The following is a 27,461-nucleotide window of genomic DNA, read 5'->3' on the forward strand; positions in this document are numbered from 1 at the left end:
TGAATGTTTACTAGCCTCAAGGATGGGAAGTGCTGAATGCACTCACTATCACTTTGAGTTAGACTCAAGTGTTATCCCAATTTTATTAATGAGAAAATAGAGCCAAAGAAGAGCTAACCAACTTGCTTAAAGCCATATTGCTGCTAAGTGGGAGATTGGTTGTTGGACCCAAATTCATCTTGTGCCAAAGCTTCTCTTGCTAGCCACTACCTTGTACTCTGTCCGTAATTAGTATAACACATTATAATAAGTATTAAAATGAGAAGTGGAAAGCGCTGTGTGCAAGGGAGTATATTTTATGAATGTTCGTATTCCGCTTAGAACATACAGCCTTCCTAAAATTTTAGATTTTGAAAGGGGTATTAGAGATCTGAAAAGTTTGACTCATTTTAAAATCAAGTCATTGTCTCTGTTCTGTCCAGACAGAAACGGTACCAGACATGAGCACAGACACATTTAAGTTCCACACAGTAGAGGAAACCAGCTGAAAACTTGGCAGTACAAATTTAGGTTTTATAAATATGGTGATAAACATTGGGATTAGTAAATGCATTACATAAATTGTTTTTATTTAAAGGTCACCTTATATTCTTGCTTGATCTTGGAGAACCTGAAAGACAAAGATAGGTTTATTTTCATATCAAATAAAACTTTCAGATGTTCGTTCCCTTAATTATACTTTTTGTTCAGAAATTAAGAAGTCCAGACAAATGTATCCAGGCTTCCCGGGTGGCTCAGTGGTAAAAAAATCTGCCTGCCAGTGCAGGAGATGCAGGTTCAGTCTCTGCATGGGGAAGATCCCTTGGAAAAGGAAATGGTTACCCACTCCAGTATTCTTGCCTGGAAAATCTGATGGACAGAGAGGCCTGGCGGGCTACAGTCCATGGGGTTGCAAAAGAGATGGATACCACTCAGCAACTAAGCAGCAACAACAACAAATGTATCCATATTGTACTTGGACTTCATTGAAAAAAAGTTTCCTTTTACCAGACTTTATTGATAATAAATATATTTATACCATCTCACCATCACATTGTTTGCTTGAAAGGAATTATTGTTCATTTTCTTAATAAGTGAAACTAAGTCTCCCTAGAGCCTGAGTTCCTCTGCAGAGTTTATGATTAACCTCTATCCAAAACTATTCCCTTCCTTGTCCTGCACCTATTCTTTTCAAGAGTGAAGAGTATCAAAGAAATGGGGGATTGAAACCAAGCAGGACCCTGCAGGGCCCTCCCAGGTACAAAAGCCCCTTGGTGTTCCCCATTTCTTGTTTGTAGAAAAAGACTTCAGTCTCCTGGGCCTTCCTTAGAGCAGGCATAGGTAGTTACTGAAGTAGGGAAGTGAGTGAATGCAGAAACAAAGGAAAAGAAATTAAACAAGAAAAGTAATGACAGTAGTTCATGGGTAAAAATAGTGCTAGTTCGTCCTCAAGGAATATACAGAACAGTCTGAAGGATCTCTTGGAGTTGTTCTTTAGGAACTAAGACACACATCCCTGAGGTGACATTGGAAGGTTGATAGTTGAGATTCCTGAAACCACTCTACCTCACTACCAGCCAATCAGAAGAAAGTTGTGTATCCTGCAACCCCGAAGCCCCCAGAGGTTGCCTTTAAAAACCCTTGGAGTTTGGGTTGTGGAGTTTGGGTCTTTTGAGCATGAGCTGCCCCTACTCCTTGCTTGGCATCCGCAGTAAACACTGTAGTGTCCTTCATCACAACTAGCATCAGTAAATTGGCTTTGCTGTGGTAGGTAGGTGAACCCAAAGTTGGGTCTGGTAACATAAGGTGTTCCTTACATTTTGGAATTACATTTGTGTCAGTATGGATGAAGGAATTTTCTCATGTGTATTCCAGATGTTTTTTGCTATAGATTTTTGCCTGTTTAGTTAAATCTAGTAGTTATTGATTGAGCACTCACTGTTTACCTATATGAAAACAGCCGACAGTGCAAAGAGGCATGCAGTGTAAATATAGTCTTTTGTTAAAGTTTATAACCCGGATGGGGTGGGAGAATTAGGATTAGACAAATACAAATTAATATTAATATATCTAAAACACAACAAAGAAAATGTAAGAAAAGTGAAAATAAGTGCTATGGAAGTTAGCTGGATAAAGTATTTGCATCTAATTGGTGGTAGTTGTCAGTATTTAGAGGTGAGGAAAGTCTCTTTAGAGTTAGGTTGATTTTGACTGGACTATTAAAGGATGAGGGATTTCCCTGGTGGCTCAGTGGTAAAGAACCCTTCTGCCAGTGCAAAAGATGGGTGTTTGGATCCCTGCGCTAGGTAGAACCCCTGGAGAAGGAAATGGCGACCTACGTCAGTATACTTGCCTGGGAAATCCCATGGACAGAGGAACCTGGCGGGCTACAGTCCATGGGGTCACAAAACAAAAGAGAAAATTTGTAGTTTTACTGTCTTAAGTGTACAGTTCAGTAGCATTGATTAGGTTCACAATGCGGTACAACCATCACCAGTTTCCAAAATTTTTCATCACCTTAAATAAACTCTGCCTGTTGAGCAATAGCTTCTTATTGTCCCTTTCCTTTGGCCCCTGGTAAACTCCATATATATAGACAAAACTATATAAATTTGCCTTTTCTAGATATTTCATATAAGTGGAATCATCCAGTATTTGCCTTTTCATGTTTGGCTTATTTCATTTAGCATAATTTTTCTAGGTTCATCCATGTTGTAGCATATATCAGAACATATTTCTTTTTATGGCTGAACAATATTCTGTTGTATGGATATAGCCACATTTTAACTCACTCATCTGTTGATGAACACTTGGGTTATTTCTGTTCTTTGTTGTGAGTAATACTGCAGTGAACATTGTATACAGATCTGTGAGTTCTTATTTTCAGTTCTTTTGAGTATATTCCTACGGGTGGAAATCCAGTTGTCCAAGCAGTATTTATTGAAGAGACTGTTCATTTTTCACTGAATGAACATAGTCTTTTCAAGAATCACTTGGCTATAGATGTGAGGGTAGTATCTGTTTTTTCGTGGGATGATTTATTGAGCATAGTTTACCAGTGAGGACCTCAGTATTAGAATACCTCTAGGCTGATAACTTCTTTTCCATCTGTACTTCTTCCTTCGGTGATCTCACCCAGTCTCATGACTTTAGTTATCATCTCTGTGGCTCATAAAAATTACATTTCCCAGACTTACATTTCCAGTCTAGAACTCTTCTTGAACTCTCCACATTTCTATTTGCATATCTAATAGAGATCTTACTATGCAAAAAACCAATATGATTTCTGTCCATTCTCCCAACCTTCCTGACCTATGGTCTTTCCCATTTCAGTTAATCACGACTGTTTCTTCAACTGTTCTGGCCAGCAGTCTTGGAGTTTCTTTTGGCTTATCTCTGTCTTATGTGCCACTTCCAGATGTTAGTGTGTCCTGTTGGCTCTACTTTCAAATTACATCTAGTCTGACCATTTCTAATTGCTTTGCTACCATCACTGTCCTGTTTTAGAGCCTGGATTATTGTTAGCCTCCAAACTGGTCTCCTTGTTTCCACCCTTGCTCCTTGCAGTCTGTTCTCGAAATAGTAGCACAGTGATCCTTTTTTAACTGAAGCTGGCTCATGTCAGTCACTCTTGGACTCAGAACCCTTTAAGGCTCTCCCATCTCAATCTCAATAGAAAGTAAAGTCATGGAGTGGTCTGTGAAATCCTTCATGAACTTTTGGACCTCATTTCTTGCTCCTTTCTCTCTTGCTCCTTCCATTCCAGTCAGACCAGCTGCCCTGCTGTTCGCCGGGCACATGAGGCGTGCTTCTGTTGCGCCTTTATGGCTCTTGCTTCCTGTGCCTGGGATGCTTTTTCTCTAGATGGCCTGTTGTGATCTTCCTCATCTCTATTACGGCCTTGCTCAAATGCCACCTTCTCAGTGTTGCCTTCTTTGAGCACCTTATTTAAAATTGTTAAGTTTCTTTCTGCCTGCAAAAAAGCTCTTCCCTTTTTCTGTTTTATTTCTCTTCACAGCACTTACCATCTTCTAATATACCATAAAGTTTATTTAAATTTTTTACTGCTGTCTCCTGAACTGGAATGTATGGTCTGTGAGAGCTGGGACTTTTATATTGTTTTTTGATGTGTCCTCAGTGTCCAGAAAGATCTGGGCACACAGTAGGTACTTACCAATATGTACTTAATAAAGGACATTTAATAATGTTTTCTAGATAAAGGAATTCTGTACATTCTTTACAAATATTTATATAGTGCCTGTTATATTCTTGGCAGCTGGAAAGGGGAGGGGTGATTATGTATAAGAAAACAATGTCTGCTTCCAGGAGTTGAGTGCAGATTAATAAAAACTGACTTTATTACTGGCTGCTGAAGAATGGTGGTGCTATTCATGCAAACTGCTGAAAAAGAATGTATAGTCCTACTTCTTTTTTTAGAAGAGAGCTATATAAATGTTAAAAACTTTAAATTTAGTAATTCTACCTCTAGGACAGTGTTCTAAGGATATAGCTCTAAATACAGGACTAGAGAAAGATACTGTGATATTGTGGCTTAAATATATTTGGTCATCTGAATGACCAAATATGTACTTCTTATATACATTTATGTATAAGCTCCTCGCCCTTTCTCCAAACCCTGCTCTATGCATCTCTTCTATTTGTCTGTTCATGAGTTGTATCCTTTTATAATAAACTGGTAATCAGTTAAGTAAAATGTTTCTCTGTGTTCTGTGAGCTGCTTTAGCAAATTAAACCAAAGGAAGAGGTTGTTGAAATCCCCAGTCTATTATCTGGGCTAATGACTGGCATCTAAAGTAGGCAGGCTTGGCTGTACAGTCTTGGGGGACTGAACCCTCAACCCTACTGTCTGGGTAGATAGTGTCAGAGTTGAGTTGAATTCTTGGACACCTAACTGGTGTTCCAAGAATTGCTCATTGGAGGTGTGGAGACTTTCCCCACCCTCACTTTGGAAATTGCATCTCAAAGAACACCCTGTATGCCCATAATACCACAAAATTAGAAACAGTTTATATGTCTAATTATATAGGATGGTAGGTATATTATGATGTCTTAATTCATTTGGTTATTAGTAATCATTAAATATTGTTTACAAGTTTCTAAACATGGAGATATTTAGAAATTAAAAAATTAAAACTTTAACTTTATGTGTCTGTGTGTCTCCATTTGGACATTGGTACATTATACAGTGCTTTCCTTAAATTAGCTTTTGTATGTCCTGTTCTGCTGTCTGAGAAGCTCTCCCTTGGGCATCTCCTGCACTGGGAATAGTAGCAGATGTCATGTTTACTGCCGAGAAGAGGGTTTTGAGGGTCCTTGAGAGTCTTGATTGAGGCAGCCCCACAGCCCTTCAACTGAGGGAAGCATATTGTCCCTAGAAATTAGTTGCTGGAATTTCCTTGTTCACAGAAATCTTTCCTGAGTATGTACCATCCGCCTTGTCAACTTTCCTTTCTTCCTGCTTCCCAGATGTTCTCCTAAAGAAGACTACAAAGGAAACATATTAAAATGTTATTAGTGATTATTATCTAGGTGTTGGAATGGTGAATGTTTTCTTCCTTCTGCTCTTATGTATATGCTGAATTTACTATATGGATTTATATAAATGTCTAAAAGCTTATTTAAAGAATCTATGGCCAGATTGGCTATGATCTTGAGGAAGACATTTTTCAGTACCTCTTATGTCTATGGGCCCTTTTAGCTCAGTGAATTGTTTTTACTTTGGGGTATGTAGTGTTTAAGGTTCCAGTGGGATGTACATCCTTGTGTTTTAAGTTGCCTTTTTTTTTTTTTAAGCTATTATATCTTTAACAGTATTTGAGTTTTTCTATTTCTTTTTCTCTTGGTTTGTCTTAGAAGTAACCTTTGACTTGGGCTATTGATTATCACTTAAATAAAGGTGAAAAGAAAATTAGAGTGCTAATAGAGGATTGGATGAAGAGTAAAGCAGCTAACAGGGTGACTGTGTTGTTGTCTGATGACATGGCACGGCAGAGAGCGCCCTTTGGTAGGATCTTGGGGCATGCTAAGGAGACATAGCATCCTTCTCAGAGACACACTTGGAGCACACTATAGTTTGTTTAGATTTCTCCACTATCTTGCACCTCTAGTCCAGTTTAAGAAATGTAACTGAATCATTTCTGCAATTGAAACCTCCCATCTTTCCTTAGTATTATCTTCTGGTTTAGAGACAAATGGCTTATAAAAATGCCTGTGTCCTACAGATACGAGGGATGGATGTTTGTTTTTCCTTTGAATCTTGACACTTCTGTAGCAAATTGAACTAAAACAAGAAAAGAACTGGTTTACCATCCTCCCCTGCCTCTAATTTATGTGCTACCTTGCCTTGTCCCACACTCTTTAATACTGAAGTCCTTGCAGTTATTTTATTTGTAGTACTTTTTTTGGTCTGTAAACGTCTGTTTCACCAGACTTTCTACTAGAGGATCACCTCATTGGTTGTTTTTAGCCACTCCTTGTTCTTAAATTTTTTAAAATTTTCTGTTTAGGAAATATAATCAGTTCTGGTTAACTTAATGAGAATAGGGACACAGTATATTTTAGCTGCTTTTAAGCATTGTCAAGGCAATCGAACTATTCTTTGATTAGGAAAGGCAGTTAAAATGATGAAGTGCACAGGACTGAATTTAAACCTGGGCATGAGTCCTATCTGTATTCTTTAGTGGTTATTTGCAGTTCCTTTGGTAACCATCTGTAACTTCAGGTAAGTTACTTAACCTCTCTGAAACCTCAGGTTTTTGTTTTGTTTTGAAATATAATCATACATATTGTTGTTGATTAGTCGCTAAGTCACATCCAATTCTTTGGGACCCTATGAACTGTAGGCTGCCAGACTCCTCTGTCTATGGGATTTCCCAAGCAAGAACACTGGAGTGGGTTGCCATTTCTTTCTCCAGGGGATCTTCCTTCTCCAGGGATCCGAACCCGTTGACACTGATCCACCAGGGAAGTCTCATGGGATATTTACAAGTTGCTTATAAGTGAAAGCACAATAGATATTTTAGGTTTAGTGATTTATCAATTTATAATATTTATGTTGCCTTGATAGCACACACAGACATGCAAACACATCCAGATAAAAGTAGTGTCAGAAATTTTAACATGTAAAAAAAACTTCTGGATGTGTTAAACTTTCCTAATGTTCTTTGGCCATGTGTGCCAAAGCATTTAGAGGTGAAGTGTCTTGATGTCTTCAGTTTACTCTTAAAAAATAGGGGAGAGAGAGGGAAAGAAGGAACTAGAGATAAAGCCAAGAGTTGGAAAATATTAATAGTTGGTGAATTTAGGTGAAGGGTATTATTCATTGTAATATTCTTTCAACTTTTCTGAAGGCTTGAAAATTTTCAATATAAAATTTGGGAAAAACAGTCATAGGGAATAAAACATTAATTTTAAGAAGGATGTGTCAGTAGTATAAGAAATGACTTACTAGGATAAAAATATATTACAATTAGGATAAAATTATGTGGGGGCGGTAGGATGAAGAGCTTGTTCATGAATTTCTGTAAATGGATGATTGTGGGTATGAAATTGCTGTGGTTTTCAGATTCCATTGGAACGTCTAAAAGCGATGAAACTTTTATTTTAAAATGTCAGCTTATGTTGGAAATGACATCTTTGGCACCTCTTCAAACATACAATGAATATTTTAGATGCCAAATTAGAACTCTATAAGAAGGTACATGATTTTAAATTCTTTTGTAATAAGCAGGCACACAGATTTGAAGATCACATCTGGCATTCTGCAGGACAGATGGATGTGACTGTTCTAGTGAAGGCATTGTATAGCTTATGAATCACAATCATAATAACCTATCCCCAAACCTGGACTATTCCTGTGAACATACAGACTTTATGATTGCTGAGAGCAGTCATCATATGTTGCTCTGTTGTTTTCTAAATCACGGAATTATTTGTGGCCTTGTAATTTCCCTTTTCTATAAATGTGAATAATTTCTTTAAAAAGTATAAGTTAATGATATTACTTAGGTAGTTTTTCCTGGCCGTGAAACTCGTAATTCTATAAACTAGAAGCTTATAAATGAATTTCTTTTTATTCTAAGTGTCTTTAAAAGAAACCATCTCGAAGGACTTCACTTTTTTTCCTTAGGACTTCACTTTTTTCCCTTTTCCATTATGGTTACAGGGTAGCGAATACAGTGCCCTGTGCTTTTACAATAGGACCTTGTTGTTTGTCCATTCTGTATTTAATAGTTTGCATCTGCTGGTCTCAAACTCCCAAGCCAACCCTCCTTGTGGAAAGATTTTACTTTTGATAGTTACTTTGACTTGAGGTCGTATAGAATTTTGGAATGTGTACTATGAATATTTAGTTGTGCTGGATGCCACCGTGTTATGTGTCAGCCAAACCCCATACTACTTATTGATTAAATATCCTCCTAAAAGGTTAGGATGTGAATTTTGGATTGAGAGTAAGAAGACAAGGTTCATGGACACATTGTGCAAGACTTTGGGGGCTGAAAACCATGTGTACTTTCTCTTGGACAGAAACATTGGGAGAATATCATTCCTTTGAATAGATCAAGCCATCTGGTTATTAAAGAGACTTCAGCATGTTCTTGTAACATGTTTCCTTGGTTTTAGGCTTAAAATGGGAGACTGTGGAGGCTTAATTTAATGAAATACAGATTTTAAAATCTCCAGTGGTGTTTTCAAAAGTGTCTATAATTTAACTGTGAAAATCAGGAAATTAACATTATTACCAAATAATTTTCAGACGTATTCAAGCTTTGTCACTTGTCTCAGTGATGTCCTTTTCAGATGATTTGTTTTAGAATCACACATCACATTTAGTTGACATGTTTCTTTCATGTCCTTCAGGCTGGAACAGTTCTTCAGTTTTTCCTTGACTTAAGATCTTAGGCCAGTTATTTTGTAGAATGGACCCAAAGTTCTGTTGTCTGATGTTTTCTCATGATTAAATTCAGGTTATATATCTTAGAGAAGAATTTCGCCAAACTAATTCTGTGTTCTTCTCTTTGTGTTCTATCAGATGGCATATAATTGCATTTGTCTCATTGCTGGTGATGTTTACTGATCACCTGATTAAGATGGTGCCCATCAGATTTTTTGTATTAGATTCTGATTGTTGCTATAACAAACCACAACCTCAGTGGCTTAAAATGATAGAAATTTATTCTTTTATAGTTCTGAAGGCCAGACTTGCCAGGCAGGTTTTACTTGGCTTGTCATGGTGTTGGCAGGGCAGGTTCTCTCTGGAGGATTTAGAATAGAATCTTAACTTTTCCAGTTTTTGGAGACATCCTGTATTCTTTGGCTTGTGGCCTCTTCCTCAGTCTTCAAAGGATGTCACTCCAACCTCTGTTCCCATAGTCACATCTTCTCTTTGACCCTCCTGCTTCTTTGTTAGGACCTCTGTGATTGTATTGGGACCACTCAAATAATACAGAATAATCTTCCCATCTCAAGTGTTTAATTTAGTCACATCTGTGAAGTCCTCTATTTGCCATGTGAGACAATACATTCACTGGCTCTGGGAACTAGGATGTGGTAGACATCTTCAGGGGGAGCAGTTATTCAGCATATCACTTCCCCACTGTAAAATCATTCTCTTCCTTTTGTAATATTTTGTGGGGAGATACTTGGATCTCCGGTTCCTGTTAGTGGAGAGTGCTATTTGGAAATCAAGATCTGGGTGCTAGGTGTGTTCACTGCTACTGAGATGTCATTGTTCTAGGCTCACTTAGTCGAGTTAGGAAAGATGTATGTGTGTATGTGTATAGGTCTACATCTGTATTTCTATATTAAAAGATATTAGTTGATTCATACTGATACCTTCAGTTCCAGTCTTAATACCACAGAGGTCATTTCTTGTTTTCTAGTCATACATGTAACTCACTTCTCTGACATGAAAAACTGACTCCAGTTGTCCTTACTATATTAACTTACTTGATAAGTCTCCTTGCATATTACCATTCTCCCTTCTGCTACTACTCCTCCCCCTTCCTGAATCCCTCTTCCTCTTACCTGATTCTGGTAACTCTTGCCACATAGTGCTCTCATGGGGATTCTTTCCTCAAAGCATGGTGGTAACAGGGTAGGCGGACTTGTTAGATGACAGCTTTGGAGCATTCTATTATATGCAGAGTTCTTTTATTTACTTATCTGGTATCTCGTTTAAGGACTTTGGTTTTGTAGGTGTTTTTTTATTTTTCTTGCCATGCCACGTGGCCTTTGGGGATCTTAGGTCCCTGACCAGAGTTCAGACCTGTGCACCCAACAGTGGAAGTGCAGTCTTAACTACTGGACCACTAGGGAAGTCTCGTCGTTTTTTTAATATATTATGAAGAATGTTTTATTTGATATTAAACAGCTAATGATCTCAGTTTTGTTGGCAATATCCAAAGCATTGTAGTGAGGAGCCTGTTGAACATATGCCTTCCCTCCATCCGCCCTAATCAGGGTGTTGACCTGGGCCATATCAGTGTTGTAGAGCTTCTTCGTAGATGTGATACTTCGTCTTTGATATCCTTCATGAACACAAGTGTGTTGCTGTCTTCTGTCATCTTCATGACCAACTCCCTGCTCAGGGGGAACTTGATGATCACATAATGATTAGGCTTATTGCTCTTCCAAGGGTAATTGGGCTGCCTTTGGCGTGTCGTGGGCCACCCAGAAGGTGGGTAATGTGATCTTCTCTCTTTCTGTGGCTGTGGATGCCTTTTAGCACTGCCTTCCTGGCCTTCCAAGCTTTCGTTTTTGGCTTTGGTGTGACGTGGGCTTCTTTGTTTGCTCTATGTATGCCATCTTCATGGAAAGGTAGATTTTTATTTTAAAACTTAATCTACAACTTTTTTAAACTTGGGAGACTTATTTAAACCAAGTGATTGTGGTGAGCTTAGTAAAACAGTATATGGTATGTTGTCTTTGGTTTAATTCCTTTTAAAATTGAATTGCAGATTTTTCCTGGGGACTAGAATAATGCCTTTTGTTACAACTTTTAAATCTGTTTTAATTTCTTCTGAGTTTGTGTGACTTTTCTCATTTAACTTAATTATTTTTATGTTTGAAGAGTATCATTCCTGTTGGCTTCCTTAATAAAATGTGTGTTTCAACTATTTTGCACTTTTTGTTACTTTCTATAGCAGAAGGAGGAGAAGAGAATTTTCTTAGAAACTACTATGTAATTAAATATTTTGGGTTCGAGTCAGGTTTTAAGTTTTTCAATTAAAAGTTATAACTCACATGAAAAATGATTGCCTGGTAGTTGAATAAAATTTTCCAGATAGATCACTTGTTCAAAGTGGTAGAAAATTGAAACTATCTTGTGAATTTTTCTTAAAACGTTAAGTAGAGAGTACTTTGAGGAGGGCATGGCAACCCACTCAGTATTCTTGCCTGGAGAATCCCCATGGACAGAGGAGCTTGGCGGGCTGCAGTCCATGGGGTTGCAAAAAGTCGGAGACGACTGAGCAACTAAGCACAGCACAGCACAGAGAGTACTTTCATGTTCCAGTGAAGTATTAGCATGATAATGAAGGTTAGTATGGTTTTAACTCTAATTTTGCCTTCACTGTGAAAATGGTTTAACTTATCCCCTTATTTTTCTTTTTGTTTTTTGACAGAGCAAAATCGATTAAAGAATATCAGAAAAGTATATGGAAGATGTATGTGGTACCGTTTACGGTTATTAAAGCCCCAGCCAAATATTATTCCTACAGTAAAGTAAGTAATTGGTTTCAATTAAAAGCAAAACAAAACATGATTTGTGTTTACTCTTTGCTAGGTATCATATGAAATAGGGGTATAATGATGAATGGGCTTCCCAGGTGGCACTGTGGTGAGGAATCCTGCCAATGCAAGAGACACAAGGGAGCCAGGTTCAATCCTTGGTTGGAAATTGCCTGGAGTAGGAAATGGTACCTCACTCCAGTATTCTTGCCTGGGGAATCCCATGGGCAGAGAGGCCTGGTGGGCTACAGTCCATAGGGTCGCAAAGAGTCGGACATGACTGAGCACATGATGATGAATAAAATCTGTGTCTGAAAAGAAATTGTAACCTTAGTAGGAGTAAGATGTAATTAGTAAATTTGAGAACAGTCTGAACTGAGTGGTTTAGAAGTTCAAAAGAGAGAGAGGGTACTTCTGACTAGAGGGAGGGGAGAAAGAGAAGTCAAATTTTGAAGGAAGATCTTATATATCTTGTGTCAGGATTTGAATTTTGTCTCAAAGACTATGGAGGAATCTTTAAAAGATTATCAAAAGCATGGAGGTGACATAGTCACGTTTGCATTTCAGAGTGATTGAAGTTTGTTGATGCATACTGTGTGCCAGGTGCTATACTAGGATTTTGTATGTTACTCGTTAGTTTTATATTAAGTTTTAGGTAGATGTTTTTGCTTTTTCTCGAATGAGGAAACTGAGACTAAGAAGATGAGGAAACTTGACCAGTGGTAGAGTGAGGATCTGGTTACCCTTTATTTTTGCAAGGCCATCTACTTAAATTGGCCATTAGCATGTTTAATCAGAGTAGATGTCTTTGATTTTTCAAGGCTTTGTTGGTTAGCACCTAGGCTTTGGATCTTCACCCTAAGTCATCAGTTTAGAGGTAACATGAAACTGAGGGGAAGTGAAAGAGCTGCCATTAGTGAAGGACTGCTGCTGCTGCTGCTGCTAAGTCGCTTCAGTCGTCTCTGACTCTGTGCGACCCCATGGACGGCAGCCCGCCAGGCTCCCCCGTCCCTGGGATTCTCCAGGCAAGAACACTGGAGTGGGCTGTCATTTCCTTCTCCAATGCATGAAAGTGAAAAGTGAAAGGGAAGTCGTTCAGTCGTGTCCGACTCAGCGACCCCATGGACTGCAGCCCACTAGGCTCCTCCGTCCATGGGATTTTCCAGGCAAGAGTGCTGGAGTGGGGTACCATTGCCTTCTCTGAAGGACTATACCCTGTGAATTACCTACATATATTTATCTAGTAGATAGGAGGGCAAGACCTGGCAGAAGAAATTAGTAAAAGTAGAACCAGTTATTTTTAAATCTTGGTTTAAATGATGATAGTTTTCAACATATGTGTATTACTTAAGGAGACTTAAATAGTTTTCTTTGCAAGATTTTACTTTGCCTAGGTTTAGTTCCTTCGTAGAGGGAGGGGAATCTTAGCTTTAATGGTGTGAAACTAAAAGGCAAAATTAGTGTTTACCAGAGTAGTTTCATGTTTGCTATGTATTCCTTGCTATTGCTTCTCTTTTTAAATTAAACTGAGGAGGCAGCAAGGCAGATATATTTGGCTTTCCAGTTTCTTCTCTTTTGGACTTTGGTCAACACATTGTGGCTGTCTGAACCTCAATTTCAAGGGAAAAAAACCTAAGTTTGTGATGTTCTCTTCAGTAATTAGTAAAGAGATTTACTTAAATTGAATTTCAGATTACTGGATGTTTAAGTAAGAATTAAATAATACTGGTCAAAATACAAATAAGGTCAGGAGCCATCAAAACTTTTTTGGTACTTAACCCTGAAGCCTTCTTTCAAAATTAAGCAGTCATTATCTATTACTTTAATTTCTGGAAGTTGCTTCCAAAATGACTTTTAAGGTATGCTTAAAGAAAAAAGAGGACACTAATTATTTAAGCCTCATGTAGGGAAAATGCTTGTCTTTTCAGGGAAACCAAACATGCTTTTAAAAAACTGGACCCAGAGCATGATGTAATCTGTTATATTTCTTCCTTTGGTCTGGCTCTCAGGAAATCAGAGGATGGTTTTTATTGGTTGTGGTAGTTTTCATCAGTTCGGGAATTCTCTCATCAACCTCTGCTCGTCCCTTTATCCTTTGGCTCAGAGGGCCAGATGCTGCACCTAGAGCAGTCTAACATGGGGTGTAGTGTATTTTAGGTGTTCTGTTCCCTTTCTCTTCTAACCTTGTTTGCTTTAAAAATTTTACTTCAGTGGTTTTCAGTTTCTCTTTTATCTTTGTTTTTTGAGCTTTGTAGCCTTTCGGGAAAGTTGGCAAAACAAGATGTGGAGTTACTAAGTTTGTATGGAAATAAAATATAATTTAAAATGTTATTTAGCATATTGAGGGTATTAGCAAACTTTGGCCTTGAGTCACAAGTTCCTATTTTAAATTATTTTCATTATTCAGTCAATAAGTAGTTACTGTGTGCTCTGTATGTGTCAAATATTATACTGGGTGCTGATACCCTGTGAGTAACAAAATATTGGCGGGTAAACAAATGATAATAGGGTTTAGTAAGGGTTGTAAAGGAGGGTTGGGGTGCCATGAAAGAACAGAGGGAGGGCTCTTAACTGGCTTGAGACAGTGAAGGCATTCTTGAGTAAGTGAGGGGTCCTAGTTGAGAGCTGAGACATGGGCAAGAGTTAGGGGTAACAGCCAAGAGCTGCCATGAATTGTTTGTTTATCACCTGTGAAGAGCCTTTTAGATGCTTTACATACCTTTGTTGTTGTTCCTAAGTCAGGTCCGGCTCTTTGCAACCCCACCGACTGCAGCACGCCAGGCTTCCCTGTCCTTTGCTATCTCCTGGATTTTGCTCGAACTTACTCATGTCCATTGAGTCAGTGATGCCATCCAACCATCTCATTCTCTGTTGCCTCCTTCTCCTCCTGCCCTCAATCTTTCCCAGCAACAGGGTCTTTTCCAGTGAATTGGCTCTTTGAATCGGGTAGCCAAAGTATTGAAACTTCAGCTTCAGCAGCAGTCCTTCTGGTTCAGGGTTGATTTCCTTTAGGATTGACTGGTTTGATCTCCTTGCTGTCCAAAGGACGCTCAAGAGTCTTCTCCAGCACCACAATTGGAGAGCATCAGTTCTTCAGCAGTCAGCCTTCTTTATCGTCCAACTTTCATATCCATACATGACTACTGGAAAAACCATAGCTTTGGCTATACAGACCTTTGTCAGCAAAATGATGTCTCTGCTGTTTAATATGCTGTCTAGGTTTGTGATAGCTTTCCTTCCAAGGAGCAAGCGTCTTTTAATTTCATGGCTGCAGTTGCTGTCTGCAGTGATTTTGGAGCCCAAGAAAATAAAATATGCTACTGTTTCCACTCCCCCCCACCCCCATTAAAGTGATGGAACCAGATGCCATGATGTTAGTTGTTTGAATGTTGAATTTTAAGCCAGTATTTTCACCTCTCCTCTTTCACCTTCATCAAGAATTCATCATTAATTCCTCTTCGCTTTCTGACATTAGAGTGGTATCATCTGCATATCTGAGGTTGTTGATATTTCTCCTGGCTATCTTGATTCCAACTTGTGCTTCATCTAGTCTGGCATTTCATATGATGTACTCTGCATATAAGTTAAATAAGGAGGGTGACAATATATAGACTTGACATACTCCTTTTTTGACATACTCCAATTTTGAACCAGTCTGTTGTTCCATGTTTGGTTCTGTTGCTTCCTGGCCTGTATCTAGGTTTCTCAGGAGGCTAGGAAGGTGGTCTAGTATTCCCATCTCTTTAAGAATTTTCCACAGTTTGTTGTGATCCAGACAGTCAAAGGCTTTTAGCTTAGTCAGTGAAGTGTAAGCAGGTGTTTTTTTGGAATTCTCTTGCTTTCTCTATGATCCAGCAAAAGTTGGCAGTTTGATCTCTGGTTCCTCTGCCTTTTCTAAATCTGGCTTGTACATCTAGAAGTTCTTGGTTCACATACTGTTGAAGCCTAGCTTGAAGGATTTTGAGCATTACCTTGCTAGCATGTGAACGGAGCACAGTTGTGCGGTAGTTTGAACAATCTTTGGCATTGTCTGTCTTTGGGATTGAAATGAAAATTGACCTTTTCCAGTCCTATGGCCTTTGTTGAGCTTTCCAAATTTGCTGACATATTGAGTGTGGCACTTTAACAGCATCATCTTTTAGTATGTTAAAAAGCTCAGCTGGAATTCCATCACCTCCACTAGCTTTGTTTGTAGTAATGCTTCCTAAGGCCCACTTGACTTCACACTCCAGGATGTCTGGCTCTAGGTGAGCGACCACACCATCATGGTTATCCAGGTCATTAAGACCTTTTTTGTACAGTTCTGTGTATTCTTGTTACCTCTTCAGCTTCTGTTAGGTCCTTGCTATTTCTGTCTTTTATTGTGCCCATCTTTGCATGAAATGTTCCTTTGGTATCTCCAATTTTCTTGAAGAAATTTTTAGTCTTTCCCATTCTATTGTTTTCCTCTATTTTTTGCATTGTTGACTTAAGAAGGCTTTCTTATCTCTTCTTGCTATTCTCTGGAACTCTGCATTCAATTGGGTGTATCTTTCCCTTTCTTCTCTACATACCTAATCTTATTTAATTCTCAGACCCACTCTAGAAATTGGAAACTGAGCTAAACAACTTGCCAAGATCTCTTAGGTAATAAGGGGTAAAACTGGGATTTGACTTAAGGTAGTTTTGTTCCAGAGCCTATCACTGGATAGCAAGGTAAAACTGGAAGTATTCTAGGTATTCTTTGTCTTTGGGCATGTGGAAAGCAGCTTCCAGTATTATGCCTTTTAATAAGGTTTAGAACACTGATTTGGCCAGGTAGAATGAAATTTGTGTCTGAGTGCCATCTGTGTTTGTTACTCTGAGGTTAGTCAGAACTGAGTATAAAATCTTGGCCACGTGCTCAAGGAGTTTGCAGTGAGCCAGAGGAAGAGGGTCATGGTTTATGTTTCTTTGTGACTGTAATCATGATCTTCCTGTAGATCATCTTGACAGCGGTTATGGATTGGGTAGATAATTTGAGTTGAGTCTTGAAGGATGAATACAGTTTGGATATGCAGAAATGAAGAACGGGAATTCTAGGTAGAAAGACCCAGGAGAGCAAAAGCATGATGGTGGAAAAACTTAGGGAACTTTGGGAGGTGGCGATTTATTTTGTTTGAAAAACTAGGATGATAAAAGTAAAGAGGTAAGTTGGAATTGGGCCCGAGAAACTCAATCCAAATAAACACGTTTTAAGCTATGTTTCTATCAAGGGAGCTTAAATGCATGAAATGTTTTCTTTTTGTGTTTGAAAACAGATCACTTCGGTTTGTTTGATTAGGATTCCTATGATTCATTTATGTCTTTGTTTAACAGTTCCTATCTAATATAACGGATTGTGATACAAAACGTATAAAAAATAAAAATTATTCCATTTCATCACTTAAAGATAAACACCATTAAGATGATTTACCTTCTGTATTTTTATTTATAATAAACTTTCTTTATTTACAAAAAATAGGATCACATTGTACATACAGCTTTGAAATCTGTTTTTCTATTTTAACACTGTAAAGTAGAGAATCTTCCACAGCAAGTATTTTTAGTGTCTAGATAGCATTTCTCTACTGATTTGTTCAGTACTCTACTGATGGACATTTATATGTGTTTTCAGGTATTAATTATATGTGTTACCACCCTTATGCTTTATAAACTTAGTTTTAGTTTATTTACTTCTTAATTTCTTGAAGTGGAGTAGATTGATAATTTAAAAGGTATATAGTTCTTTAGGGCTTTTAATAACCTTATTGCCAGATATTCTGTCAGAGTGTACATTGTATGAGAGTTCCTTTTTTCCTTAGCTTCTCGAACGCTCGTAATATCAATTTAAAAAATATTTTTATTAAATAGAACATGCTGAAGTAGAAAGAAATAATTTCCCCCCCAAACCTATATGTTCTCTTATGTCTTTTTTTTTTAACCTGTAGTGCGCATCTTTCTGTCGTGTTCAGTTGCATCTGACTCTTTGTGACCCTTTTGACTGTAGCCCACCAGGCTCCTCTGCCCATGGGATTTTTCAGGCAAGAATACTGGAGTGGCTTGCCATTTCCTCCTCCAGGGGATCTTCCCAACCCAGGGATGGAACCTGAGTCTCCAGTGTCTTCTGAATTGCAGGCGAATTCTTTACACATCGAACCATCTGGGAAGCCCACGTCTCTGTATTTGTTAGCTAAAAATGTTCCATTTTGTGGCTTTATCTTGGTTTATTTAATTAGTCTCCTATGAATGATTTAATTAGTTCCCAATAAATGGACATTAAGTTTGTTTCCAACTTTTTACTGTTATGGTAAACAAGACTACTTAAGGCTACTTATCGTTGCACAATTGACCAATTATTTTTTGTAGTTTACCTTACTAAAAGTGTAATTGTGAGGTCAAGAGCAGTTCTTTTTTACAGTAAATGGTTAACTGAATAGTAAGTATTAACATATTTGATCTAATTTAATGCGTCCAGTAAATGAGAGTTGAATTAACTTCTTACTTAAAATTCTGCAAATAGGAACTGAGAGAATATTACATGCCAGGCACTGCTAGATTCTAGAGAATTCAAAGGGGCCATAAAGACACTGTCATTATTGTATCTTACAACCCAGTGATTACAGAATTTAAGTCAATAGCACTAATTTAAGTCAGTGAGACTACTTTAGATTATTCTATGCCTTGGTCTCGCAAAAATGTCTTTAGACTCTAAAGGAAACAAAAGAGTTGTATTTACTTATATTTCACTTATCTTTTTTTCTCAACAGGAAAATAGTTCTTCTTGCAGGATGGGCATTGTTCTTATTCCTTGCATACAAAGTTTCCAAAACAGACCGAGAATATCAAGAATACAATCCTTATGAAGTATTAAATTTAGATCCCGTAAGTAGTATTTTTATATAATGTACATTAGTTTAATGATCCCTTGAAAATACTGTAGGCCCACAGCATAAAAGAAATTGAGTTGTGCCTAAAGAAATCAGACACTGATCAGTTAAAAAAGATACCTAATCTATTTTTATTCTAATGTGTGTATATATATATATATTTGTTTTTGAAGCTACAGAGGTCAATTACCATCCTATTAAGAGTTGGTTTGTAATTGCTAAAATGTAAAAATATTTGGAGATGAGAAGTTAGTATATTTTTAAAAGACATTTCTAAGATTGGTTTAATGCAAAGTTTGAACCAGGAGGTTTATTTATGTTAGTTGGATAGGACCCTGTTTTAGTTGACACTAAGGCAGCATGTTAAGTCTTTATGTCTAGTGAAGAACTGGTAGCTTTATCATAGAAATTCAGATTGATATCTGTTAGGTGACTTTCTTTTTTTATTCTTTAACGTTTCTTAAAAATTAATTTTTATTGGAGTATAGTTGCTTTACAGTGTTGTGTGTTAGGTGACTTTCTTAATTGAACTTGATTGATGGGTCTAAGTAGAAAATTATTCTTTTAAATTTATCTGTGGCAAGTTAGAACTGAAATGTATGCTAGAGATCATCTAGCATTTTCTTCTGATGGAGGAAATGAGGCCCGGAAAATCTGTGTTTTGTCTGGGGTCCCATAACTTCCTAGTAAACAAGCTGAACCTAGTGCTCTTTCCATTTCTCCCCGATCCTGCTTTCTTTTATTTCTTGTCCCTGCTCAGTAGATGGCTTGATCCAGAGATTCACATAATGCAAAGTAAGGAGTGTATTTATCTTCTGGTTTTCTGCTTTGTAGAAGAAAATTTGCATACCATCTGAATTTTCTTACTGTGATTATCATGGTCATCAAGAGAGATATTTTAAGTTTTAAAGGTTTGGGGATAATTTAATGCCATAAAAAAATCAATTTGAAAAATTGATGAATAGAAATTGAATCTAATTAGGAAACAACTAAGGTAAACTTACTAAGTTACTTAATATTAAAAGTTGTCAAACAGATGAAACCAGATAGTCTTCAGATTATTTCTCAGAAAAGAAATAACTTTGATTTGAGGTTTTTTTAAGCCAGAATTAATTAACTTGATCATTCTTTGATATTTAAAATTCTCTGTCATTTTATTTTATTTAAATGGCATTCATATATTATCAATCTCAAATCATCTATGTGCATGGCATATAGTTAGATGCTCAGTAAAATAAAATATATTGGACAGCATAAATATTTTTACTTAAAAATATGTAAGTGAAATTTATAGGACAAGATACATAAGATAAAAACTTCATTTTCTGAAAATATGAGTAGTTCAGTATTTTAAGTTCAGAATGGGATGGATTATGTTTTACAGTGGTCTGCTTATTTTTACTAAAAGAAAGCCTTTTCTTTTAGGGGGCAACTGTAGCAGAGATTAAGAAACAGTATCGTTTGCTGTCTCTTAAATATCATCCAGATAAAGGAGGTGATGAAGTTATGTTCATGAGAATAGCAAAAGCTTATGCAGCGTAAGTATTTTAGAACTCATTATACATTTTTAAGTTTTCTATTGGAATAAAATAGTAATCAGTAAAATAATTGTCATATACTTTTTTCAAGTGTTGACCTCATATGTTGAGTCTTCTATGGAACTTCTGATAACCCTGCAGGGGTAATTTAGCTAAACCTTAATTTTAAGTAACTCACAGTAGTGCTTTTGCCATGTGAGTTGATTAAGTAGTAAGTGATATGTTAATTGAGCTATTTTCAAAGCATACTGATTAGAAGAGGCTATACTAACACTTTGCTTTCATTTCTAGGCTTTTTGTTAGGCTAGATCTAGTTCTTTTAAATGAGACAAGCATATAAGCATTATAGCTTGTTTCATTTAAACTACTTAAAAGATGAGTTTAATGTTTGGAAAACAGGATAGAGGATATAAAATTTAGTTATTTCTTGGGTGTTAATATTGCAGGAGATAAAAAGGTAGCTGGATTCTTCAGGATAGGTATATCCCACACAACCCTTATGTTGAATTAAAGAGTAAAATACAGACAAGATGTTATCTGTTTTTTAAGGAAAACTCAGTGATGTACAATTGTGTAAGCTAACTTAAAAAATATAAGTAATAGAATATGCAGATATAATAGCAGGCTGTGAAAGTGGAATATGAATGACAAAAGTTTGGTAAATACTGTCTTATGCATTTTTGTGCCTAATAGAAGTGTAGTGACTGTGTCTCCTTTCTGCCTACACCCTCCTCCCCAGCTCCCATCCTTTGGATGTTTTCTGTGTGAATATGCTTCTGTAATAAAGCAGTACTTGCAGGAGCTTCTGAAGTGTGCTCTACATTTTATTTTCTATACAGCAGATGTTCTCCAGATTGCTGTCTTTCAGTTGGTGTGTTCTTTCCCCCTTTTTTCAGTGTCTCCTTCACACATTTACCCTTGTTGCACAAGTATTACAATGCCTTAGTTGCTGTCTTCAGGTAATTTAAGAACTGAAGATTTCCAGAGGTCAGATAGCCAAGATTAATTAGTATTTTTAATTTTAGTGTTTTTGGTACAGTTATTTTCCCCCCCTTAGTTTTCAGGTATTGTCACATTTTCAAGGTCATGATTTTGTTCTCAGGTTACTGGAAATCTGGCTTTATTATGTATGGTCACTATTCTAAAAAGTACTGAAGAATAATATATGGCTTTTGGTTTTAACTCAGTTACAGGATCATGATGTAGAGTGTTTTGTATGTAAAGGGTCTAAAATAGTTGATGGTCTATCAGGCAGATGAAGAAGTAAAATGATTACAGGACCCAGAACTCTTGAGTTATTGTAACTTGTACAAGTATAACTAGATTAGTTAAAAGGGTACATTTTACTGAATATGTATGTAATAGGCTTGAGTCATTGAATTGAATCTGCTGTCTTATGTATAACTCTAGTAGCCTAAGATACGTATTTCAAGCAACTTGTGGAATGCAGTTACAGACTTTGATCTACAAAGTTTTTCAGAATTTGTCTTGGTTATTTCAGCTAGTTTCTCTTCCCTTATTTGCTCATTATAATAAATAAGTGGGTCATTCCTATTTCTTCAGGCCAGATTGTTACTTAAAGGAAAGGAGGTATGGTTATTTTTGAGGAGTTAGGCCAATTTATGAATTCTCTGATTCATTTTTCTGGATACAGTTGGGATTTTGCTTTTGGGTGTAGAACCTGTGTTTAAACTATTTTTTAACACATGGGGAGCATGAATTAACATCCTTAAAACTATTTTAATTTTTACAACCTATGTTTGCATGTATTCTTAGATATGAATACATAACTTAGCTGTGTATAGCCAACTCAGGCCACTCATATATAATTTAGTGAAGGCATTCTCTGGATTAGGATTTATAATCTGAGCTCGCTGAAACAGTATACAGAATTTATGTATATTTGTAAATGTGCATTTTTTTCCAGGACAAGAGGGGCATAGATTTCATTAAATTTAGATTCCTAATAGGGTTTATGATACAACCTCCCACCCTCAAAGTCAAGGAATATGTTTAGGAAACTTGACTCTCTTTGAATTAAAAAAAAAAAATTACGTTAGTACCAGTGGTGTTGTGTGAGCTTATTATATATAAATTATACTGAAATCACACAGCTTCTAAGTTCTTTAAGTCTTAGAAGTGGTATTATACGGAAGCACTAATAAGTAGCAAAAAATCAGTTGCTTTCTTAAACTGACTTTTTAAAAAATTGATAATTCCTTTGACTATATAGACTGGTTACACAACAGTTGTACACAGATTGGTTTAATGAATGAGTTAATGAAATTTTAATCAGATGTGTGTGCAGGTTGAAAAATCAAATGCTTCTTTGACGTGAGCTGTGCTTTATTTTGCAAATCTGAGGGCACTGAATAGAGAACAGAACAGTTTATGTTCCTGCCATCATTAGAAAGGCAGAAAGGAACAAGATAATTATTTTGGGGAAAAGAATCTGATTAGGAGACAGAAAATTTAAAGAAACAATAGCTAAAGCTCTTGCTGAAGTGGACAATTATACAGGGAAACCAAGGCAAACGTTTTTGAGAAATAGCCCTTCCTTAGCAGAAAAGAATCCTAGCGTCACTCCTTATTAACTTGCAGCCTAATAATGCCTTTCCTTGGCTCTTGTATTTTACTGTGGCCTTAGGTCAAATAGTATAAGTGAAGTTACAGTTGAATAAGGACTAAAGATGTCAAGGTGCTCGTTTTCATAAGTGACCAAATTGATAAGTATAAAAATATTTTCAAATCATTGAAAAATTTTGCAATTTTATTAAGGTACTTCTGCATTCTTTCTCTCAACTTGGAGCTTTATTAAATAGCAATATATGTATCTTAGGTACATATGCTCTGGGAAATAAAAATATGGCTAAAATTCAGTTCAGCTTAGTCATGTCTGACTCCCTGTGACCCCATGGACTGCAGCATGTCAGGCTTCCCTGTCCATTACCAATTCCCAGAGCCTACTCAAACCTGTGTCCATTGTGTCGGTGATGCCATCCAGCCATCTAATCCTCTGTCGTCCTTTTCTCCTCCTGCCTGCCATCTATCCCAGCATCAGGGTCTTTTCCGAGGAGTGGGTTCTTTGCATCAGGTGGCCAAAGTATTGGAGCTTCAGCTTCAGGCCTTCCAATGAATATTCAGGACTGATTTCCTTTAGGATTGACTGGCTGGATCTCCTTGAAGTCCAAGGGACTCTCAAGAGTGTTCTCCAACACCACAGTTTAAAAGCATCAATTCTTCGGTGCTCTTTATAGTCCAACTCTCACATCCATACATGACTACTGGAAAAACCATAGCTTTAACTAGACAGACCTTCATTGGTAAAGTAATGTCACTGCTTTTTAATATGCTGTCTAGGTTTGGCATAGCTTTTCTTCCAAGGAACAAGTGTCTTTTAATTTCATGGCTGCAGTCACAATCTGCAGTGATTTTAGAGCCCCCCAAAATAAAGTCTGTCATTATTTCCATTGTTTGCCCATCTATTTGCCATGGAGTGATAGGACCAGATGCCATGATCTTAGTTTTCTGAATGTTGAGTTTTAAGCCAGCTTTTTCACTCTCCTCTTTCACTTTCATCAGGAGGCTCTTTAATTCTTCTTTGGTTTCTGCCATAAGGGTGGTGTCATCTGCATATCTGAGGTTATTGATATTTCTCCAGCAATCTTGATTCCAGCTTCTGCTTCATCCAGCCCGGCATTTCTCATGATGTACTCTGCTTATAAGTTAAATAAGCAGGGTGACAGTATACGGCCTTGACGTACTCCTTTCCCAATTTAGAACCAGTCTGTTGTTCCTTGTCTGGTTCTAACTTTTGCTTCTTGTCCTGCATACAGATTTCTCAGGAGACAGATCAGGTGGTCTGGTATTCCCATCTCTAAGAATTTTCCACAGTTTGTTGTGATCCACACAGTCAAAGCCTTTGGCGTAGTCAATAAAGCAAAAGTAGCTGTTTTTCTGGAACACGATGATCCAAAATGTTGGCAATTTTGTCTCTGGTTCCTCTGCCTTTTCTAAATCCAGCTTGAACATCTGGAAGTTCATGGTTCACATGCTGTTGAAGCCTGGCTTGGAAGATTTTGAACATTACTTTGCTAGCGTGTGAGATGAGTGCGATTGTGCAGTCGTTTGAACATTCTTTGGCATTGCCTTTCTTTGGGATTGGAATGAAAACTGACATTTTCCAGTCCTGTGGCCACTGCTGAGTTTTCCAAAATTAGCTGGCATATTGAGTATAGCACTTTGACAGGATCATCTTTTAGGATTTGAAATAGCTCAACTGGAATTCTATCACCTCCACTAGCTTTGTTCATAGTGATGCTTCCTAAGGCTCACATAACCTTGCATTCCAGGACGTCTGACTTTAGGTCAGTGATCACACCATTGTGGTTATCTGAGTCCTGAAGATCTTTTCTATATAGTTCTTCTGTGTACTCTTGCCACCTCTTCTTAATATCTTCTGCTTCTGTTAGGTCCATGCCATTTCTGTCCTTTATTATGTCCATCTTTGCATGAAATGTTCCCTTGATATCTCTAATTTTCTTGAAGAGATCTCTAGTTTTTCCCATTCTATTATTTTCCTCTATTTCTTTGCATTGATCACTGAGGAAGGCTTTCTTATCTCTCCTTACTCTGCTTTGGAATTCTTCATTCAGATGGGTATATCTTTCCTTTTCTCCTTTGCCTTTAGCTTCTCTTCTTTTTTCAGCTATTTGTAAGGCCTCCTCAGGCAAACTTTGCCTTTTTGGATTTCTTTTTCTTGAGGATGGTCTTGATCACTGCCTCCTTGACAATGTCATGAACCTCCGTCCGTAGTTCTTCAGGCACTCTATCAGATCTAATCCCTTGAGTCTATTTGTCACTTGATTTAGGTTATACCTGAGTAGTCTAGTGGTTTTCCCTACATTCTTCAATTTAAGTCTGAATTTTGCAATAAGGAGTTCATGATCTGAGCCACAGTCAGCTTCCGGTCTGTATTTGCTGACTGTATAGAGCTTCTCCATCTTTGGCTAAAATTAGGTTTGAACATAAACATAATCTATTGCCAGTAGGTCTGCAAGTATGTCTTCCTTATTATGTTATTGGTCATTTTTGTATGTTTTTGACTGCCTTGTCTCCATAACAACTTTGTAAGGTTTCTGAAGGAAAGAGTTCTTTTAATGTTTTTATTTTATTTTTTTTTAATGTCTATGCCAGGACCTGGAATAAAGCTACTCTTACCCCGTGCCTTGAGCCATTGCCCAGGTCATTGGTTATATTTATGTTTACGTATTTTAAAAAAGTCACTGTCTCTCATATTGCCTGAGTTAGGAAGCTGTTGCTTTAGCAAGTATTTGCCTAGTCTTCCTGGAAGTTGTCTTAGGAGAAAATTGGGATCTCAGCACAGTGCAAATGAGCTTTACCATAGCAGAGGAGTTTTATAGGTGGTGTTTAGTTTTTTCTTTGAGAATGTGGTTCAAGTTTTGGAGGGATTATTATTAATCATGTATTAAGTTTATATTTAAAATATAGGTATATATCATTATTAAAATAAATTAAAGCATGCCCATTAAAAAATTTTGGGAAATAAGTGAGTGTATAAGATTGAAAAAAGTCACGTCTAATTCCCCCTGCCTCCTTAGAAAATGTAATAGCCGTTAAAGTTTGATCTTCTGTCTTGAACTGGCTAAACTTGAGAACTCTTGGGCCAACTAAGAATTTGTATCTGGGCTAATTAATTAGCATTTTTTGTTAATGCTGAATTCCTTCCTTACCTGGCCCTATTTTTTTTCAGATTCCAGAGGGTTTTTCTTGATTCTCTGAAATTATTTCTTTTAAGAAATGAATTGGTTGGTTAATGGAGTTTGTGTAGTTGAGTACTTATTTTTCAGATGTGGTGTTCTAATTTTGCACCTTTGTTCTTTTTATGCCAGTTTAACTGATGAAGAATCCCGGAAAAATTGGGAAGAATTTGGAAATCCAGATGGGCCTCAAGGTGTGGTAAATGATGATTAAAAAAATACTGGGGTTAAGGTATTGTGTATATTATGAAAATGTTAGATTTAAAAGAACATTTTGATTTTCTTAGTTTGTGAATAGAAAAATTACAACTGCACAGAGTTAAACAGATATGTAAATTGAGCTTCCTTTACTTAATTTTTCTAGAGATTAGTTGGAAAGATCTTTGATTTGGTGAAAAGAGTAGTCACTGTCATTATTTATCATTTCCAGTTAGTGGTTGATAAAAATAGGATGAAAAATCTTTTTTTTTCTTTACTGACTAAACATTTTCCCATATATTCATAGTGTTTACATAAACTTAGGAGATGTAAATGGATTTAAGTGTTCTGAGAAGAAGGAATTCATGTACTTAGATTTTTTTTTTCTTTTGGAAAAATTTGAAGTTTCCAATATAAACCATATCACATCAACTTTTGTGTATGAGACACACATAGTAAGATAATCTTTAAGTTTTTTGGAAGTGACAGGGGAGGTAGAATTTAGGGATATAAATAAATGAAACTGGAAGTGCAGACTCTTCAAGATACTCTTCCTGTTTTAGCCACAAGCTTTGGAATTGCCCTCCCAGCTTGGATCGTTGACCAGAAAAATTCAATATTGGTGAGTACACTTAATAAGACACATGATAATGTGTTAGACATATCTTGGTAATATAAAGATAACATTACAAAGAAAATTCCAGTATACTGTTTCTAATTTAACTGTGTATTATGGAAACTTTTTATGTAATGGAGAAAAGAATTGGTTCTTATTATTACATTGCAGTTTGGGGGAGTGTACTCTAGTGTAGTTTTAGAACCTTCAAATTGTGGTGATTTCTTTTGGAGGTAGTTTCAGATTGGGTCCTACCCTTGGTTTAGGGAACTACTGTTTCTTACGGTGTTGACATTTATCCCTAAGTAGTACTCCGAATTACCCTGTATTCCGCATTTATCCAAGCTAAATTAATTTTAATGTGTCCTAACATAATGGTATGTATTCTGTATGGTACTTTAAGGGGCAGCAGGATGATCAGACTTGAATCAGCAATGAGAGGCTGCAAGTCTTAAAACATCAGAAATTGTCGTAACCTGTTGTTTAGGAATTCCCTACTTCTCCTTTCTTGAAAATAATTATCTAGGGAGCTGTCTTTAAAGCAATAAAAACCAGTCTGTCATTTGTAACATTTGTTACAATCCTTACAGTTTGTCATTTGTTTTGAAAATGGCTATTTAGTGTCATTTTATGGCTATTTATTTACATGTTTTCTTCCAGGGTATATAGTTGTTGTATATAAGCATGTTGAGGGAATACTAGAGAAGAGAAA

At 36.9% G+C, this 27,461-nt stretch overlaps 1 protein-coding gene across 1 annotated transcript in view; it reads left to right on the forward strand.

Annotated features, from left to right (window-relative positions):
* The window catches only part of SEC63 (SEC63 homolog, protein translocation regulator), a 61,986-nt gene that overhangs the window by 4,287 nt on the left and 30,238 nt on the right, over positions 1 to 27,461 (forward strand). Inside the window, exons 2-6 of the mRNA XM_069598200.1 lie at positions 11,625 to 11,724; positions 18,498 to 18,612; positions 20,043 to 20,155; positions 26,068 to 26,129; positions 26,697 to 26,755. Coding sequence (XP_069454301.1) covers positions 11,625 to 11,724; positions 18,498 to 18,612; positions 20,043 to 20,155; positions 26,068 to 26,129; positions 26,697 to 26,755 — 449 coding nt within the window. The remainder of the gene's footprint in view (positions 1 to 11,624; positions 11,725 to 18,497; positions 18,613 to 20,042; positions 20,156 to 26,067; positions 26,130 to 26,696; positions 26,756 to 27,461) is intronic.

Source organism: Ovis canadensis, chromosome 8, assembly GCF_042477335.2.
Source record: "Ovis canadensis isolate MfBH-ARS-UI-01 breed Bighorn chromosome 8, ARS-UI_OviCan_v2, whole genome shotgun sequence".
NCBI lineage: Eukaryota > Metazoa > Chordata > Mammalia > Artiodactyla > Bovidae > Ovis > Ovis canadensis.